At 34.9% G+C, this 18,702-nt stretch overlaps 1 protein-coding gene across 2 annotated transcripts in view; it reads right to left on the reverse strand.

The window, feature by feature from the left end:
- Nucleotides 1-18,702, reverse strand: part of LOC149538597 (Peptidase C13 family) — a 100,742-nt gene that overhangs the window by 54,383 nt on the left and 27,657 nt on the right. For both annotated transcript variants that reach the window (XM_089799908.1, XM_089799909.1), the window contains exons 6-7: nucleotides 1,814-1,891; nucleotides 1,546-1,634 (exon numbers count right to left, since the gene is read on the reverse strand). In XM_089799908.1, the coding sequence (XP_089656034.1) occupies nucleotides 1,546-1,634; nucleotides 1,814-1,891 (167 nt within the window). The remainder of the gene's footprint in view (nucleotides 1-1,545; nucleotides 1,635-1,813; nucleotides 1,892-18,702) is intronic.

The raw sequence follows: 18,702 nt of genomic DNA on the forward strand, positions 1-18,702 counted from the left end.
AAAATATAATTAGATCATCTACCATATGTGCCTATTTAGTTCACACCAATCAAGGTAGTAAAGCAATAAGTTTTGGCAGGTCTCACAATTATTGATCTTCTTTCTTAATGTCACAGTGTTTTTTTCAGAATATTCTATGCATTTTAATGAATGCCCCATGAGGCATCAAAGCCAAGTTCAGGCTTCCATTCAACAACACTACCTCCACACATCCATTCACTCCAACAGCCTCAATAGCCTAAACTTAAGCCATCTTCTCCACGTTGTCCTTCTAATTCTCATCCATATTGTTAAGCTTTTCATGGACTGTCTAGGACTCGAACCTAGGGCCTTCCATTTGCTACTGGAGTGATCTTCCACTAAGCCACTAGCTACTTTGTGGCCAATCCATCTCTAGTCAAGCTGTGTCTAAGTTCCAACAGCCCCCTTAACCCACTTTGTAGATGCGTGGCACTCCTAGCCTGGCTCCACTACCACATGTTGAGCTACAACTCGTATGGACCAGTGGACTCAAACCAAGGACCTTTCATTTGTTGATGAAATGTTCTACCATTGAGCTAATGGCCCCTTTGTGGCCAGTCCATCTTTGGTCCAAGTGGCTTTTTTGCAACAGCTTCACCTAAGTCACACTGCTGGTGCCTGAGGCTCCTAGCCTAGCCTGGCTCTACTACTATGGCTACAGAATTTGTGTATGTGCATATTACTTGTCATAAATATAATATATTTCACCTCTTCTCTCTTAACCTTAGGAATGTTGATGGATTATAGAATGCAAAATAAGAGCAAGAGAAAGGAATAATTGATTCTGCAGCTCAGACAAGGTGGGGACCACAAATAGGTTCATGCCTGGCTGTACTTTCTGTGACAATCTGAAGAGGATGCATTTATAATTTTTCTGTGAAGTTTTAATAACATAGAACAGTAATTAAAGATTGTACAGAGCCATTGTATTCGTTTTGAAAGCTTTTTACAAAAATTACAGTTTATGAATAAAATGTCTAGAAAATTGATCTATGCTGATGTTGCTTGTTATGGATTTGAGAATTCTGAGTCATAGAAAAAATATATATTTGCTATTTATATTTTCTAAAATAGCCAGTAAAGACTTCACTGCGATTTGTAATTACTATTCAATTGATGAACTCTATTGCATGGTAGACAGGTTTAATACATAAAAAAAATTATAGCACGAGTTGTAAAATAATATCATCAACTGCTTTTATTCCTTTCATGTACTCTAATACAAAATTGTAGTTCAGGGAGCAATTCCAACATGTGGCCTCTTCTCTAACTAGGGAGATCAATATAAAGTTTGAAGGCCCTAACAGCTGCCAAGTAACAACAACAATCACCAACTACCAGGAAACTATTTTTATTTTAACTTCCACAAGCCAACAAAGCATTAACATAACAGGGGTTATACATTGAGTAAACCATAACTAAGACAAAAATATGATTACTACAACAATAAATTATTAAAATAAAAGAATCCAAAGACAAAGGAAAACATTTTTTAAATAAATAAAACAAATATATAAAATGTACCTGCTTAATGATGAATTGTCATACATATCCAATTTCTCAAAGAAAGCCAGGGTATAGAAAGTAAAGCGATCCACAACAGAAACACCTACCTAATTTACAAGCATGCAAAAATATATAAAATATTAGATATAATAGATAAGTTCAATAACAAATTAACATCACAGGAACAAAATTACATTTAGTTTCTGCAACTCATCCGAGTTTATTTAGCTAAATAAATTAACCAATTTGCCACAAGAATCCAAAAAAGTTCTTGTTCAGTGCTTACATCAGAATCAAGGTGATGAGAATACGAATTTTCACCCTTCAAACTGCTTCCAATAGCCAACACACCCGGAGAATAAAGCTGTTCAGAAAATCCAAAAGGCGTGAGGTCAAATTACAAAAAGCATCTTTAAACAAAGGAATGTAATAAATAATAATACACAAGCTATATTATCTGCTGATTATTAAGAATAGGAAATAAACATTCAAATGTGTTTGTAAACAACATAGTTAATAGACAAAATCATAAAGACACCATTAGATTATGACATATGCTAGAGACTAGAAGATAGACACTTCTATGTTGGAAAACACCCAATAGTATTATTTTATGGAAACTTTTAGCACCAAGAACCGATTAGTTTGTAGATGTGCAGAAAGTTCATTATGTTGAGAAGTAACTAAACATCTAACAGATTTTCAGAGTTTAATTTCCTTAGATGTACATGCCTTCACCATCTGTGTGTTTGTGTTCCTGCACCTGTGTGTGCAAGCATCTGCATTCATGCCTTTGCTTGCTTGTATGTGTACATGCATGTAGCCACATGGTACATGCATGTAATAGGTATCTTAAAATCAACTGTTAAATGACATAATTTGTTTTACTGTGCAATATGCCAAAGGTATCTTAAAATCATGGTTGTGGTTTATATTCAGCCTTGCTGACACATCTTGAATCTAGCACTAAGTTGCTGGTCCTGGTTCAGCATCGGATTTGGTTCAAGATTCGGATTCACGAGTTCAATTAAAATTATTTAAGGGTGGGTTCCCTTTGGGTTCATCCGTGTGTGTGTGTACTAGTATGGGGGTAGCTCCCTTTCATTACTTAGGAAGAAAAATTACAATATTTGTATTTGTGCAGGAAAAAGCAAATTCCTGCACCAAGGTCAAAAAATCATTACCTTATCCTCTTCGTATAAAGGTCAGCATTAGATGAAAAGAAAGCATTCACGGGAGCAAAATCATCTTACTTCACATAGGCCTTGAACGTTTTCTTAGCATTCCTCATCTTAACTTTCTCCCCTTGCTTCTCCAAGTAAATTGGGGGTGCCATTCCTTAGTTTCTACTCTAACTCCAGCTCCTTTATCTTTTAGAATTGTTTCCTTCAAACCAATCCATATTGTAATGTTGTTCCCCACATGTGGGCAAGTGCATTTATTCCCCACTCAATAAGAACCTCAAAAGCTTATTAGATCCATCATAATTAGCTATTTTTATATCCGTACTCCAAAAGCATCCTGGATAGAGCCTCACTGCCAATCAGGCGTCCATAGCCCCGACAAGGTTATCATTCTGATTTCACCACAAACATTGCTCTAGTTTTAGTGATTCTTATTGAATAACACTAGTATAGATATTTGCACACCTAAACCCAAAATGCATTGATTTTCTTTTATTTTCTGATTTTGCATTTTTCTTTCCTTTTCCTTTGATATTGCTTCTCTTTCCTTTTTCAAATTCCATTTTCGCCTACAAGCATTGAAGCTTATAATGGGTTCGGAGAAACCACAGTGGCACTAAAGCAAGCGTATAGTTTTCACTAATTTCAACTTCACCTTGAGAACTTTCTAATGACTCAGAGCAATTGAGTGAGTAAAATGTTGTAATTGAAAGACTCAGGTGTTCCCGACAAAACGAATGACTCTGATCCAAATTCAGTACAAATTCTTTTCGAAAGATGAGTTATTAGGAACAATTTCCAATTCAAGAGATCCTTGCAAAAAGACATCCACAAAATAGTCTGAACACAATCATCGGGAGAAATGTAGAGCGTGTCAAGAATACATCACCTTACTCACAAATGGTATCCCTCTCAAACCTAACCTACTAAAGCAAGGATGCTTAAACTACAACAAACTAAACCTAAAACGCCTAAACCTAAGAAAACTAAGCTACTCTTAAGACAACCCAAACTACACCTAAACACTAAGGAGGGAGCCACAAAAGATCTCAAGTCAAATAACTTAAGGAAAACTGGCCACCTGGCTCCCAGAACCTCCTAAACTAAGACGACTAAAAGGAAACCTACTCTAACTATGTAAAGAGGACTCTAAAAGAAGTCCTAGGTTTAGAAGTAATGCTTTAGGAATTGCCCATTGATAGGGAATGGGATATTCTTGTTAGAAATAGAGAATACTAAGAGGAGGAATGGGGGGGTGAATTAGTATTCCAACACTTTTATCCCAACTATATATTTCAGCTCTTAACCATATAAATGCATAAATAAATAAGTTGAAACGTACACAACACCAAGAAACTAATAACAACATGATTTGTTAACTAGGGAAAACCTAGGTGGGAACGGCACCCACAATAAATGCACTAGTATGAAAATACTCTATTGGGAGTGTTGACCCTGTTAAGTGTCTATTACATACAATTAGTACATGAGTCCTTATTAGACGACTAGACCTTGTTAAAGGTCTCAACCATGTTAGGAGTTGTATTACAATGGAGCTCACTACTCATATAATGATATACAATCTATACAAGAGTAATAGATACTCTACGAAAACTGTCTGTAGTGATATCTTTAATATTTGATTACCTTTGTTTATCTCACATCTAATCATGCCCATGCAACAACTAATTGAATCCAGCTATCAAAATACCAATGTACTATCACACACAAAGCTTGCATATCATAACCACAGAATGGCATACTTTGCTTAACCAAAATGTCCATATATACCCTTCAGATTATCCTATTCATTCGGCCTTGCAAATAAAACATGTAAACAGTTATCCAAAACATATTATCAAAACATGCTAACTAAGGGTTAAAATCTAGGATGTCGTCCCTAAATTGCAAAGCAATTGAATTGACAAGGTAATTTAATTCCTTAGGCCAAAATGCTCAATCTCTGCATTATACTCTGTACTCTGCAATAATGACCTGTCATCATGTTTTCAATCCAAAACATATGCCAGTTGTTATCTTAACAACAACAAACATAATTATATTATCTACAGACTTTCTTTTATCATAATACAAAATTGTGGCCATTAATATTAATCCAGTGAAGCTCACTGACTAAAATTGTGCCTCTGATGAATTCCTGTATCATACTTGGGTAATTTTCACACTCAACGAAAACCAAAATTATACTTAACTTCATGTGATCTTACCTACATGTAGTGTTTCCATAAATGACAATATCTATGCATTCGTATCTACCAACTTGCCAACAATCTTCCCCTTTCACATTGATGGCAACACTTAGTGAAAATTTGACTGTGTCAAAACAACAAAACTATCCATAAAATTTTCCATACCAAAACTTTCATCTTTATTCCCAATTATACCATATTCATACTATACTCCCCCTTACTTTAGAACTGTACTTTGCCTTTTTACTATTTACATACATATTTTTACTGATTAGGTTCCCCTTTGACATCAATGGAAAAGGTGAGTAAACTATATACTAGTCAAAAACTTACTGCTCCAAAAAGTCTTCATACTAACCTTAGGATGTCAGCAAAATTCCTTCTTAATATTTCAAACTCTGTGTCCCAAGTTTTCTTCATATTCTCTACTACTTGTATGATACTACAAATAGCATATGCTGCAATTTCTGCTCCATGTAAGTCAAGTGGCCTGAATGCCTCATAAGTCTACTTAGAAGACTCCACTAGCTCTAGCTCCTTCTGCATCATCTCAATCTTTGGTGTTAAAGGTTTACTTGCTGCTCCATCCATATCAATCACACTTAGCTCTTTTGCAGCAAAATCATTAACTAATTTCTCAAGCTTTTCTTCATCCTTCTTGATGTATTTGTTGGCATCGTCAACATATTTCACAATTTTTGTGCAAGCAACATATATTTGTTTTCCTTCACTAACACATTCCTTTATCTCTTTAATGCATTCATTTATGACTTTAACATCATTTGCAATATTTGCACATACGTTATAGAATTGCTCTCTTCCGAATTCTATTTCTGCCCTAGCCTTGGCAAATTCTACAAGCAATGTATAGGGTAAATCAAAATCTTCTATAACACTGGTCAAATTATCAACCACATTGTTACCTAGACATGCCACAGTCTTCTGCAATCTGTCAAGTGCTTGCTCCAAAATTCTGACATGCTTCTTAGACTTCTTCTCAGATCTCTTCTTTGTCTTGCAAAGGCTATTAGTGATATACTCATTAAAGCATCCTCATCCATATCTTCCTTAACAATGCTAGAGCTATCCTAACTAAGGTGACTTGCCGATGATGATTGAAGTGATGAAGAGGGCGTAATAGGTGTTGTATCAAGCACCTTCTCTCTTATCTCAAATATAACAGGTGGTGTAATAGGCACTGTTGTCATATGTTTTGATGGTGTAACTGATTGATTTAGATCCTCTATACAAGCATCTATTATGATAAATGAAGGTTTACCTACATTTGTCATAAATTTGATCTCTAATTCGGTGATAATGTCTTCCTTCTATTCTTGTTCCTATTCATGCTCATCCTCATCATCAATCTGCTCTGCTTGATCAACTGCCTCTAAATGATATTGTTACATCCCAATTTTTGACCTAGCTTGAAATATAGCCGTTGAGGTTCACATGAAGTCAGTTGGCAGTTTAATTTGATATAATCTGGTGAAATGGTAAGATAGTTGGTCGTTATGATTTCAAGTGAAGGTGACATGTTAGTTGATCGTTAATCACGAATTCATGAAATTAAGATGAAAGGTTAACTGTTATGATTATTTATGATTAAATAATTTATAATTTAATTACTGAGAAACTCCTTGCAGGATGCATGTCGAAGGGGGTGGAAGCATTATCAGAAAAGAATTAGGCAAGACATCACCATCACTAGGCAGACAGGTAGAGGACCTAGCAATTTGAAACAAGACACATCTGTGGAACCGCATGAGTTATTTAAATAATTAAGTTAAAATATAAAACATCCCTCAAAGGATTGTAATTTATCTTTCATCATTATTATTTTGATAATAATTTATATTCGTGCATTTAAATATAAAAATAATTTAACAACATTATAATTTTATAATTTAAATAAGCGATTCTAATAATGTTCAAAACTATAATAATGTTTGGAATTATAATATTCAAACTATAATTTCTTACTTTTAACCAATTAATTCTTGGCATGAAAATTGATTTACTATTTGACGATTTGATTGTATAATCGTTCAACTTTATTTTTCCTTCTTATTTTTCTCCTCACATTTTCCTTCATTTTATTAATTCGATTTAAATGGCATTCGAATGGCTTCTTGTAACTGATGGTAGCCGAAGAGCCAAGCATCTCTTTTATAGTCTCTTTGATTGTATTTAGAATCTTAGATATAACTCTTACCTCTGTGCAACCCAAAATCTTTCCTTTTCATCCGTCCGTACGTTTTTGTTTATGCGTTTAAAGGGAGGAGAGTAATTCTGAGTTTTGTTTCATTCACCTTCATCAGTTTCCTTTCTCTTGGCATTCTGAGTTCATTGTTAGCTGTTTGCAGAGGCTGAGTTCGGCTCTGTTTATGATTCCACTTTGAATCAAATCGGTATTGTTTCCACAACCACTAAGCCAGGATAGATGGGTTGATACCAGTGCGGGCTCTTCTCAAGATTTAGATTTAGGGAGAGTCACGTAAGATGATCTAACTTTTGCAAATCATTTTATGCCTTCCTTGGTACCTTGACGGCAAACAATTAACCCTTGAGCCAATTGATTTATATAGAAAGTAAAACTTGTTTTTAGTATGTAAGATTTATGTACTTTAATATCAGTACATCGTGTTTCCTTGTGGTTATGAATTGATATAAGCATTAAGATGTCATATTTTTCCCTTTTCCAAGTCTAACTTTTTCCTTGTTATTATATGATATTGCCCATAACAGTCTGTCGTATATTCTTGTGTCAAAATGATATTGTTTTAAGCATGAAATTCAGCTGACTTTCTCACCCATTTTATATTCATATATGTGAGATGACTCAATAGAAGTACTCTGAAATTCGCTTACATAAATATTGTCTTTTCAATCAATCCTAATATATATATTTATATTTGCTTGAGAGAAGATATTAAACCTAAACATCAAGGATTACACTAGGCTAAGATGCCAATATGTGGTGAATAAGGTGTAAAGCATCTTGTGAATAATAATCTGAAAGCACCCAAGATTCACCGGCTTGATGGCCTGAATATGGTGAGGAGGTGTAGAGATATCTGCAAAACTCGAAAGATATCAGAATTAAATAAACAATAAAATATTTAATGCATTAGCTCATGCATGTTTCATTCACAAAGAATGTTGTCAATTTTGAGATCTTTAAAGAATATAACCACAGAATGTGAAATAATGATTGTATGTAATCTTCTTGAATAATTGTTAGAGCCGTTTGCTCCAAGAATTCCGGATACCTAGGACTCACCCAGCTGTGTAGCCGAGAAGATGGGTGATGAGGTGTGAGATAGGAATCATCAATAATATGAACCAGTATCAGTTATGACATTTCAATATTTATCATTTAATATGAATTAATTAATAGCTCATGCATATTCCTATTATGGTGATCTCTTGCTGCCAAGTCGTATGGCGTGTTATATATCATGATGCCCAGTGGATGGTAAGATGATCCCTATCAATTCCGGGTAGGGAGGGTCTTTCTCATTGGAGATCGTGTGGGGGTATGTTGTGGTCCGAGGTTGGGTGGTTAAGCCCTTGACAATGTTTCACCTCTCAATATGTCGGATTTGCGTCAAACAGAGATAAGCTATACATTCAATTGTTTATCAGAAACAGGTATTATCATTTTTATTTAAGAATAGGTAAGATTGAATTGAGTTAAATTCATTGTTATTATTATTTTACACCTGGATAGATTTGTGAATTGTTTTCATTTATATGAATATCGAATATAAGTATTTATCTAATCTTGAGAAACTGTCACAGTTAAGCAATTCAGATGGAATGGAATCTGAAGCCCTAATTGATTGAGAGATGACTGGAAGCCCTAATTGAATCCGTGGTATCGGAAGCCCTACTTGAATCCGTGGTATCGGAAGCCCTAGTTAAATCTGTGGTATCGGAAGCCCTAAGTGAGATAGCGGTATCAAAAGCCCTAAATGAACCGAAGGTAAAACAATGCCCTAATTGATACAGTGGTATGTGATGCCCTAATTTAACATATAGTGGTATTTACTTGTAATTATCATTTGATTTTAAGATAGCAGTTTGTAGATGATAGTCATCATATGAAATTTTTATAGTGTATTTGTGGACTAACCCAGGTGGTTGCAGAAGCATCCTTAGTTTGATTTTTTATCTCAGTTTTTCAAGGTATGTGGTTTTCAATTTCTGTAGTAATTTCATTTGAAGTTATTTCAAGTTTATAGTTAAAAAGATTTTGTCTAACTGATTTTAATGGTAAATTTTATTCACATGAACATGAATGATATAACTGTCTTCCTATGAAACGAAGTAATAACTGTATTCTTTGAGTATGATAAATGTTATTTTAGACCTGGGAAATCGAGATGTTACAGATATCCTTCAACAGGTTCACAACGACCACTTAAGAGAATGATATAACTTCATAAGATAAAGTGACTTATTCATTCCCCTTTTTTATTTAAAGTCACTTTATTAGAACAACTTAATCTTCAGACATTTAAATAAATATCATGTCCAACTCAAAAAGCCATATATGATAGCTTGCAAGACGTTTTAAGTCCAATACTGCAAACCTAGAAATACTCTATAAAATTCTGAAACAACTCAGCAACAATATATATATATTTTCCAATCTACGTTCAACTTCGAACAGTTGGGCATGAATCTTTCCAGCGATTTCTAAAACCAAATGAAACTTCAAGGCAAAGTTCATAACGAGAGAGACTCCTGTCTACAACGATGCTTCTTTACAAGAAATTTTAGTAACTATCCTCCATGCCTATATTCCCAAAAATTCTTGTTAGATGCCAGAATAATGCTAAGTCCCAATTACTTACAACCAGAAAATGCCTCTATTACTCTTGCATTGTTTGCACCACATATTTAGCTCCAATTTGTAGCTTTTGCAGCATCTCCTTTATCATCGGAGGCTCTCTTCTTTGCAATTTTTGAACAAGTGATTATCTCTATAACTTCCTTGCATCAACCGAGTCATCTCCCAAGGAAAGAACTCCACGGGAATGTGAAGAGACCAATTCAACCAATAGGAGTATTGTATTAACTGCACTACTGTGGAAATAATATAAGCTGCCAAAAATAATGTCTGGTATAAAATGTTCGCGTGACAATTATTTGCCTAGACTATAGAGAATATTGACAATTTCAGGCACTCATTAATATCTTCCAACTATGGATTTTGGTCCATCAATGATATAAGATTTTTATGCCAAGTGTCGATAACCAAAAATAGTGATCTCTAATACTGCAATATTTACAGCTCCACACTAAAACATTTTTCCAACAATAGCTTGGGAGAAATATTTTGCCGAAGCCTCCCAAATATTTCTTTTAAGACCAAACCCAAAGAAATGAGATATAATCACACAGTCTGAATATTATATGATTGCACTTTAATATTTCAACTTCATGACCATTAAGAACCCAACGTTTAATAATATCCCAGCTCGGCATATATGAATTGCCTCCAATCAAGGTTGTAGTTGCATATAATATTTCTTAATGCTAAGGCAATAAAATAATAACAAACCATAGGAGTATCGAAAACTTGGAGATATTATCATAGTTACATCGCCCTTGGGGATGGGGGTACGGGGGAACGAGGGGACATGTTTCTGGGGCAGGGGATAGGGGGGCCTTAATTTGGGGACGGCAGGGGCGATCGGGGGGGTTATATACACTGTACATATGGTACTTAAAATGCTTTTTATAAAAAGATGTATTGCGATATAAGATATAAAGATTTAAAAGAGTAAATACTTGAACATTGCATTGAATTGGAACATCGAACATTGAACATAAATTGTCAAATCAGCAAACAGTTAACACCAAGATGTCCCCTCATCCTTGGCGGAGGTGGTGGAATCTGGTCGCACCGCTAGGGACGAGGGAATAAAGTCCCCATGTCCCCGGTGCATGGGGCAGGGGATGCATCCCCGTGTTACTATGGATATTATCTTTTGTACACATAAACAATCTAACAATAGGTCAAGAGATATATGGCACAAATATTTTCTTTCCCAATATTTATTTTCCAAATATTCACAGCAAATGAATAATTTAGAACATTCCCACACAATTGACTATAATAATGCCACTGAGTATTTCATGTGTCCACTTAGACGGAAGTTTTGGAATTAAACATTAGAAATGTAATCGTACCATAATTCTTTAAATTTCTCAGGCCTCACTATCCAATCTCTCTCAATAACTACGATCCAAATTTAATATTGCAAATATAAATCCCTAGTTGAAATACACTAAAGGTCAAAATATTTGCCAAAATCTTCATGAGAATTTGAGCAATAGAACATGAACCTTGAAATTGCGCCTAGCTTCTAGGTTTTGGTTTGTAATGGCTTTCCAGAATTTTAAAAAGGTGAACCCCACAAATGTATGCCTAGAACTCAATCTCGTAAATTCTAAAAATTTCCTCTCGACTTAAAATGTTTCTAATAAATCCTTCCATAAATTTGTCTCTATTATAACTTCAAGCTAGTAGGAAAACCAGCTCTGATACCACTGTAATATCCCAGTCGGATATTCTCTCCCCAATTTTTACCACAATAATTTTTAGAATATAAACAGATAAATTATGCAATGCAAAGCAGCAACATTAATTAGTAAATGGCCATAGAAAGTACTCAAAATGTTATTGCATTATAATATTCAGCAATACAATAACAATCCAATCGTAAAACAGTGATAACAGTTAGATTGTATAATCAGAAATGAACCTAGAATACAGCTGTGAACTACGTCACAAACTCACCACAAAAAATGAATCGGTACTGCATCCAATCCACTAAAAAAGAACCTAGGGTTTGCATCCTCAGATCCTAAATAGAAGTTGAAGCTTCCTTAATTTCTCCCAGAGAAATCCCAAACCAAATCAATATCCAAGCATGCTGAAAATGAACTTTTTCTTCCCCTTTTAAGCGCAATAGGATGACTCTTCATATTCCCTTATCTGTCTCTTCATTTTTTAATTCTCTTTTGTCATTTTCCCAATTAAGAGAATGATATAACTTCATAAGATAAAGTGACTTATTAATTCCTCTTTTTAAATTTTTTAGTCACTTTATTAAAACAACTTAATCTTCAGACATTAAAATAAATTACCTATCCAACTCAGAAAGCCATATGTAATAGCTTGCCAGAAAGCTCTCAGCAAGCCGCTCGAAGTCCAATACTGCAAACTTGGAAATTCTGAACCCAAATGACTTACTATAAATAGTATCAAAAACCCTTTCTTTCTCGACTCTGATTTGCTTGAAAGGGAAGATGCCTATGTCAAAACTCATACAGACTCCTGGCAAGACCCAATTAGCCCACAATACTATGATGGAAAGGGCTAACAACGCATCAGATACCAATTGCTAGAAATAGGGGACATTATAGGAATGTTGTATCACAATCTTGGGCTTGGTTGAGGCCAATATTCAAAGGCACCTTATCATGCTTTCCTCTTCAAACTCAACTATTGTTGGTTATTGTAAATAAAACTATAAATTATATCTTCCTATGACATACTAATTTAATTGCTTATTTACTTTAAATTTCAATAGCAATCATACATTTAATTATTATTTGTAAACATGTTTTTCCGTGGGATTGTTACTTTGGATAAAATTCGAGTATACCCCAACTAGGGGACATTAGATGGCTCCATCAACGTCCTTAATAAATCAAAACTCCTCTCAATTATTTTTGTCTCTTAGAATTTTCAATAATCAACTATTATCCCTCAAGATCTCAATAATAGGAATTTTCAATGATCAACCCTCAAAATCTCAATGATGGGTGCATAAATACAATTAAAATTGCAAAGAAACTTCTTATAATAGTTGGCCAAGCCATGAAGCTCCTAGCCTCCTCTTCAGATTATATATCCTACATACACCAGCTTTGTCTTCATAAAAATGCATTTCTTTAGATTTGTAGGTAGTTTCTCGTCTTTCTACCTTTGTAAAACTTGTTTAAGGTGTTCCTTCTTTTCACTGTGCACACTTAGATAATAACAAAATTGCCCAAAATGACTTCAATTTGTTCATATGCCTAATGAAAGTACTTGGTGCATTTGTCAATCTACATGGTATGACTAGCCATTCATGCAATCATTCTATAACCTTAATATTTGAGTTTGGTAAGATCCACATTTCAAATCCATCTTTGTGAACTAGTAGGCCCTACATAAGCAATCCATCAAGTCATCTATTTTTGGAAATGATACTTTGTATTTGATGGCAATCTTGTTAATAGCTCTTGGATTTATCTCCAACTCTTTTTCAACAACTTGAACCTATTGGTTCATCTCCATAATTTCCATAAGGTACCAAAATGGCCTTGTTTATCATATCCATTTGATGCTCTATGCTTCTTCTAGATAGCAGTCCATATAGTACATTGTTGGATATGAATTTTCATATTATCTAAATATTCCACCGCTTCTTGCAGCGCACTGGTGCACTCAATTGCTCTCTATGGTTCTTGGCACATACCCAAACTCCTTCATCCTTAATACATTACTCATACCCAATGACAAGCATTCCCTTTGAATTCTTACTTCCTCATCCCTATATTTCTATAGACTCGATGGGTATTTCTCCACACCTTTGACAACAATATAGGTTTTTCCCTACCATTTTGTACAACTTCTCAATCAAACTGCCATAGTCTGCCCAATATGGCAAATGTTCATAGGCATGATATCACAGCTCACCTCATCTTTGCAAGACTTGATCCACAACTCACAAGGCATAATTCTTCTACCAACACCTGATAATTTTGTCGTAGTCATTTAAACAATGTAGGGAATTTAGATGTGCTGCTCTCTTCAAACCTATCTTATTTAACATTTCCACATCAACCGAGCTATCAAAGCTACCATTGTCCACCATACCGATTGTAGCAAGCAGCACTAACCCTTAGATTCACAAATGGCTCAAAGAGACTCATCTTTACCAGCTAGTTGTTCTCCTTGGGTGGTTCCAACAAAACTCTCTTCATCATGAGGGACTCTCCAATACCAAGTCACACTGTTCATACAGACAGATTTCTGAGTTTAGCCTGCAATTATTCTGACAACAGCAATTTGACAACAATTCTCCATTTTTTGCATAGTGATTTGCCTCCTTAGTCAGCCAATTTGATATACTTTGACAACAAAAATGTAGATTAATTTCTCCTTTCTCCCTTCACTCTTCTTCTCTGTTAGATTGGTTGAGTATCCCTGTCCTATTGTGTCCTTACTCTTGATGGAGCTCTAATTTTAGAGGCTTCATCTTTGCACATTTTGTGAAATAAGGGTGAAAGATTAACAGAGATGAATCTCTTTTCTACTTCATCTGATGACCATGCTGACAAAGAAGAGATATGGGGTGAGAGATCAGTGACTCTGTTTATAGTTCTTCTGCTAATGGTGCACAGTCTTTTGATGCAAATGAAGGACCTGCCTCTAAAGAAAACTAACACTTCAGAAAACAGTGAGAAAGTTGAGCATCCAAGATTCCTCATCACTAGGAGTTGATGGAAATGGAGATAATATATAAATCATTATGAAAATACGTAAAAAATGACAATTCATAAAATGATATGTTTTCAGCAACGACTATATTTTGATGGAAAGATGATGTTTTTGATAACTGTGCATAGTATGCCACATATGAAGAATGTTGTGTGGGCCAGCAAATAAACAATTTGAAGAAATCAAGGAATATATATCTGTCTTACATCTCCAGCAATATACCAGTCCACATCGTATGGATTACTGGATATTTGAAGAAATTCAGAATATTAAGATAGAGGCAATCATAGATACTCCATCATTCTTTTTTGTTTTAGTTGGTAGTGGTGTGGGACTTGAACGAAGACACCTCTGTCTCAGAAAGTGGGAATTCAGAGATGTGAAGATATTTGTTGGGTCAAGACAAATAAAGCAATTCCATCTCCAGCAGTGGAATCCTGAAGAAATAAGCTAGGATGAACATAATACCACAGAAGACATGTTGATGCAACTCACCTTGCTTGGTCACAAAAGCAGTGATTTCATATGAATGATGAGAACAAGCTTCTTCAAAACAGCATACTCAATGAGCGATTACATGTGGTTGGCACTTATTTATCAGCGGTTATTTATACAGGAGTAACGTGAAAGATTCCTGTGTTCAAATTGAGGATAGCAGCCAGAGACATGAGCAAACATTGATTAAAATGGCAGAAATCAAATCAATAAAATATTCCTACGTTCTCCCAACAACATATACAACCATGGCATATGAAAACTCAAGGAGCAGGTATTTGTATCTATAGCAGTGCTGTATCTGCTGAAAGATGCAAGTACTTGAAGAGTATGTTGAGAACAGAGCACAAGACCAGGCCCGATAAAAGAATAGATGCCGTGTAAGAAGAATTCGACGGTGGTAAGTTCCAGACGTGCAAACAAAGGTTGAAATGAGATTTCCGCTCCCACACTAGGGTTCATAATAATCTTGCCGCATCATTAGGATTATGGAATCACCACTCCAATTTTAGCAAACAATATGCTAATATGCTATAAGGTATTGAGTATGAATGAAAGAGCTGATAGAAAGATAGGTCGCATATAAAATGTCTACAGGAGTATCATGTGCAAGAATCATCAGGCATGGGACTAACTAAAAAAGCCACCTCCCAAAATCCGTCAAGAATATATCAATTCCCCCTACATGTCAACCATAGTTACACCACCCTGGGGGACAGGACAACAGGGGTACAAGTTTCTGGGATAGGGGAACAGAGGGGCCGTAATTTAGGGACAGCAAGGGGGGTTTGCATATATTATACATATGGTACTTAATATGCTAGTTATGAAAAGATTTATTGCAATATAAGATATAAAGATGTAAAGGAGTAAATACTTGAACATTGCATTGAAGTGGAACATCAAACATTGAACATAAATAGTCAAATCAGCAAATGGTTAACACTAGGATGTCCCCCCATCCTCGGCAAAGATGGTGGAATCTGGTGGCACCACTGGGGATGGAGGAATGGAGTCCCCAAGTCCCTGGTACATCCAAGTGGGGCAGGGGGGGCACGTCCCCGTGTCAGCACAGCAGTGTTGTCTAGAGCAATATTTGTGAGAATTAAAATGAAGCCATTGAGATATCGAGCAAACCATAAGCCTAGACGAAGATAACAATTTGTGCAACATGCGGCTATATAACTCACACGATCCATACATGGTATCAAGAGCAACCTGAGACATTTTCAAAAGAAGATGCAGACAAATCCCTACCAAATCATCTTGCGCCGTGGCATCCAAGGTCCAAAGTAATTCATATGGTATCACAAAGGGTAGTTATCGCGGTCCAAAATAAACTAAGGGTGCGATTAAGACTTAATGAATACAATAAAGAGAGACTAATACAAGGTTATGAAGTCTATGCAATATGCCTCTTGGTAATGAGATATGACTCTTAATAGAAATAATGATATAAAAGGAAGACATATTATTTTGAACAAAAAAATAACAAGAAACATTCGGAAAAGAAGCATTATAAGAGATATTCAAAGTTTGTAAGGAGGAAAAAGGAGTATAAAGGATGACTTGTAATTTAAACTTAAATATTATATTTTAATGATAAATAAAAGACCCTTTTTTGTTTATATTAAATTTAGGCATAAAGATTTAAATTACAGTTTGGATTCATCCTTTATGATCAGAAGGAAGATTATTGAACTATTCTGACAAAGCTTATGCATTGGATTTTTCATCGCATTCTTTGTTTGATTATCAGGGATAGGCGTGAAGTATATGGGGGTTTCCTCATCTATGTCTAATCAGGGTTTCCGCTGGAGAAGTTAAAATCCTTTTAGACTAATGGTGAATTGCATACAAGAATTATCTTTTGTAGAGCTCTAGAGAACTTGATGATATTTTAAATAGATAGTCTCATAAAGTTGTACGTAAAAATCTTCATTGAGGTTAATTCTATTGCTCGGATAAGGAAAGGCACTAATCTTTTAAAATCATTGAAGTGCAATTATTGGATTTATAATTGAAGTCAGTAATCTATATATTTCATTCTTATAAGCATCAACTCATTCATTACATAAACATTCAATCATATCAAAGCATTTATATAAACTTTACTTTAAAAACTTTTTAAGATTTTGCCAACTTGTAATTTTCAAAGTTTAAATTCGCTATAGATAAGCCTTAAACCAAGTGGTTAGGTTTTAAGGTAAAGGTTCACCCGCCTAGGTTTAGCGAAGCCTAGAGTGCAGGGGAATTGAATACATTCCCGTTCGTTGGCCAAAACTGATTGAGTAATCCTATCAAAGCAAAAGCAAAGCTCTTGGATTTCCAATCTACAGTTTTGGGAACCAACAATTCTAGTACCCATTGTTGGAAGAGTGAATAGACAGAGTTTAACAGAATTGGATAGCACATACTACAATATGTATATGCTTCAATTTGTTGTTGAACAAAGAAGTTACATTGATGGTTGCAAGTAACACTATAAGTTACTTTTTACATAATTAATTCAATGCTATTACACCATCGACATATACAATAATTGCATGTGTACAAAGGTGTTGTGTAACATAATGTCTAGTAGTCAACTATTATAGTATACCTAAAAGGTTCTTGCCTTATTGGCAACTGCCCCCAGCTAGAACCAATGTTACATCTGAATTCACTTACCACACAAACTTCTTCCTACATTCTTTTTGTCTACATTCACAGCAATTTTTTTCTTTTGGGATGTTCTAGTGATAGTCTTAACATATTCTTCTTGATCCAAATGGTCTTTGAGACCAAATCCAATACACTTTTTTTGAGTAGGCTGCATTTCGGAAACATTTTCTTGCAACATGCCCCCACTTCCACATTTATAGCACTAAACAATGGATTGTTAGTGTGTTGTAGAGGATCATGACAAACTATTAGTATTATTATTCTGTGATCTTTCATTTCAATTGTTTCTGTACCCTTTACTAGAAGATATTTCTTGTGCCAACATGTAGTGCCCATCCTCTTGTGGATTTGTTTATAAATTGATGTAAATTCAACAATTTTTTATAGGATATTTGTCTTCTCTTTGTCCTTGGGAGAGACATTTTAAACACCATATGCCTATTTTTATAGATTCGAGCTTATCTTCCATCTTACGTGGATGTGACCCCGATGCTTCAAGTATCATCTTCCAAAACATAAGCGGTAAACAAGATAACACACGATATACATGTGGTAATAGTTCCTTAACAATCCACGTAAGATGAGAGGTGATATTACAAATAGGCCATCATATAAGATGTTGTTTCAAATGCAAATACCAATTGGTGTTATAATAAATGCAGATATGTACGATTAGAATGGAAGCACATTAATTTCAGTTTTGACATAATCAGATGCAATATTATGTGTGTGTGTGTGTGTCAATCAGACACTTTCTAATCCGACTGATGCTATATCTTTATCACTCCTGCTTAGCGAGGGAGGATTTAAACATCTCAAACTGATAATCTGAGTTTGCAACTAGTAATATCATCCATACTTTTTATTTACCACTCTCATATTCTTGTGGTATGTGCACTAGCATCAAGTTCATATTGCCTACTGAAAGTATATGTTATATCGTAGAACATATGTGTAATCTGATCTCTAAGACAGCAACTGAATGTAGTCCATCAAATTAACAATAGTCTATCATGATCTTCGGGACAGCAACTTAATGTAGTCCATCATGACA

This window comes from Cupressus sempervirens, chromosome 9 (assembly GCF_028749045.1).
Source record: "Cupressus sempervirens isolate cs-2001-9-10 chromosome 9, ASM2874904v1, whole genome shotgun sequence".
NCBI classification, from domain to species: Eukaryota; Viridiplantae; Streptophyta; class Pinopsida; order Cupressales; family Cupressaceae; genus Cupressus; species Cupressus sempervirens.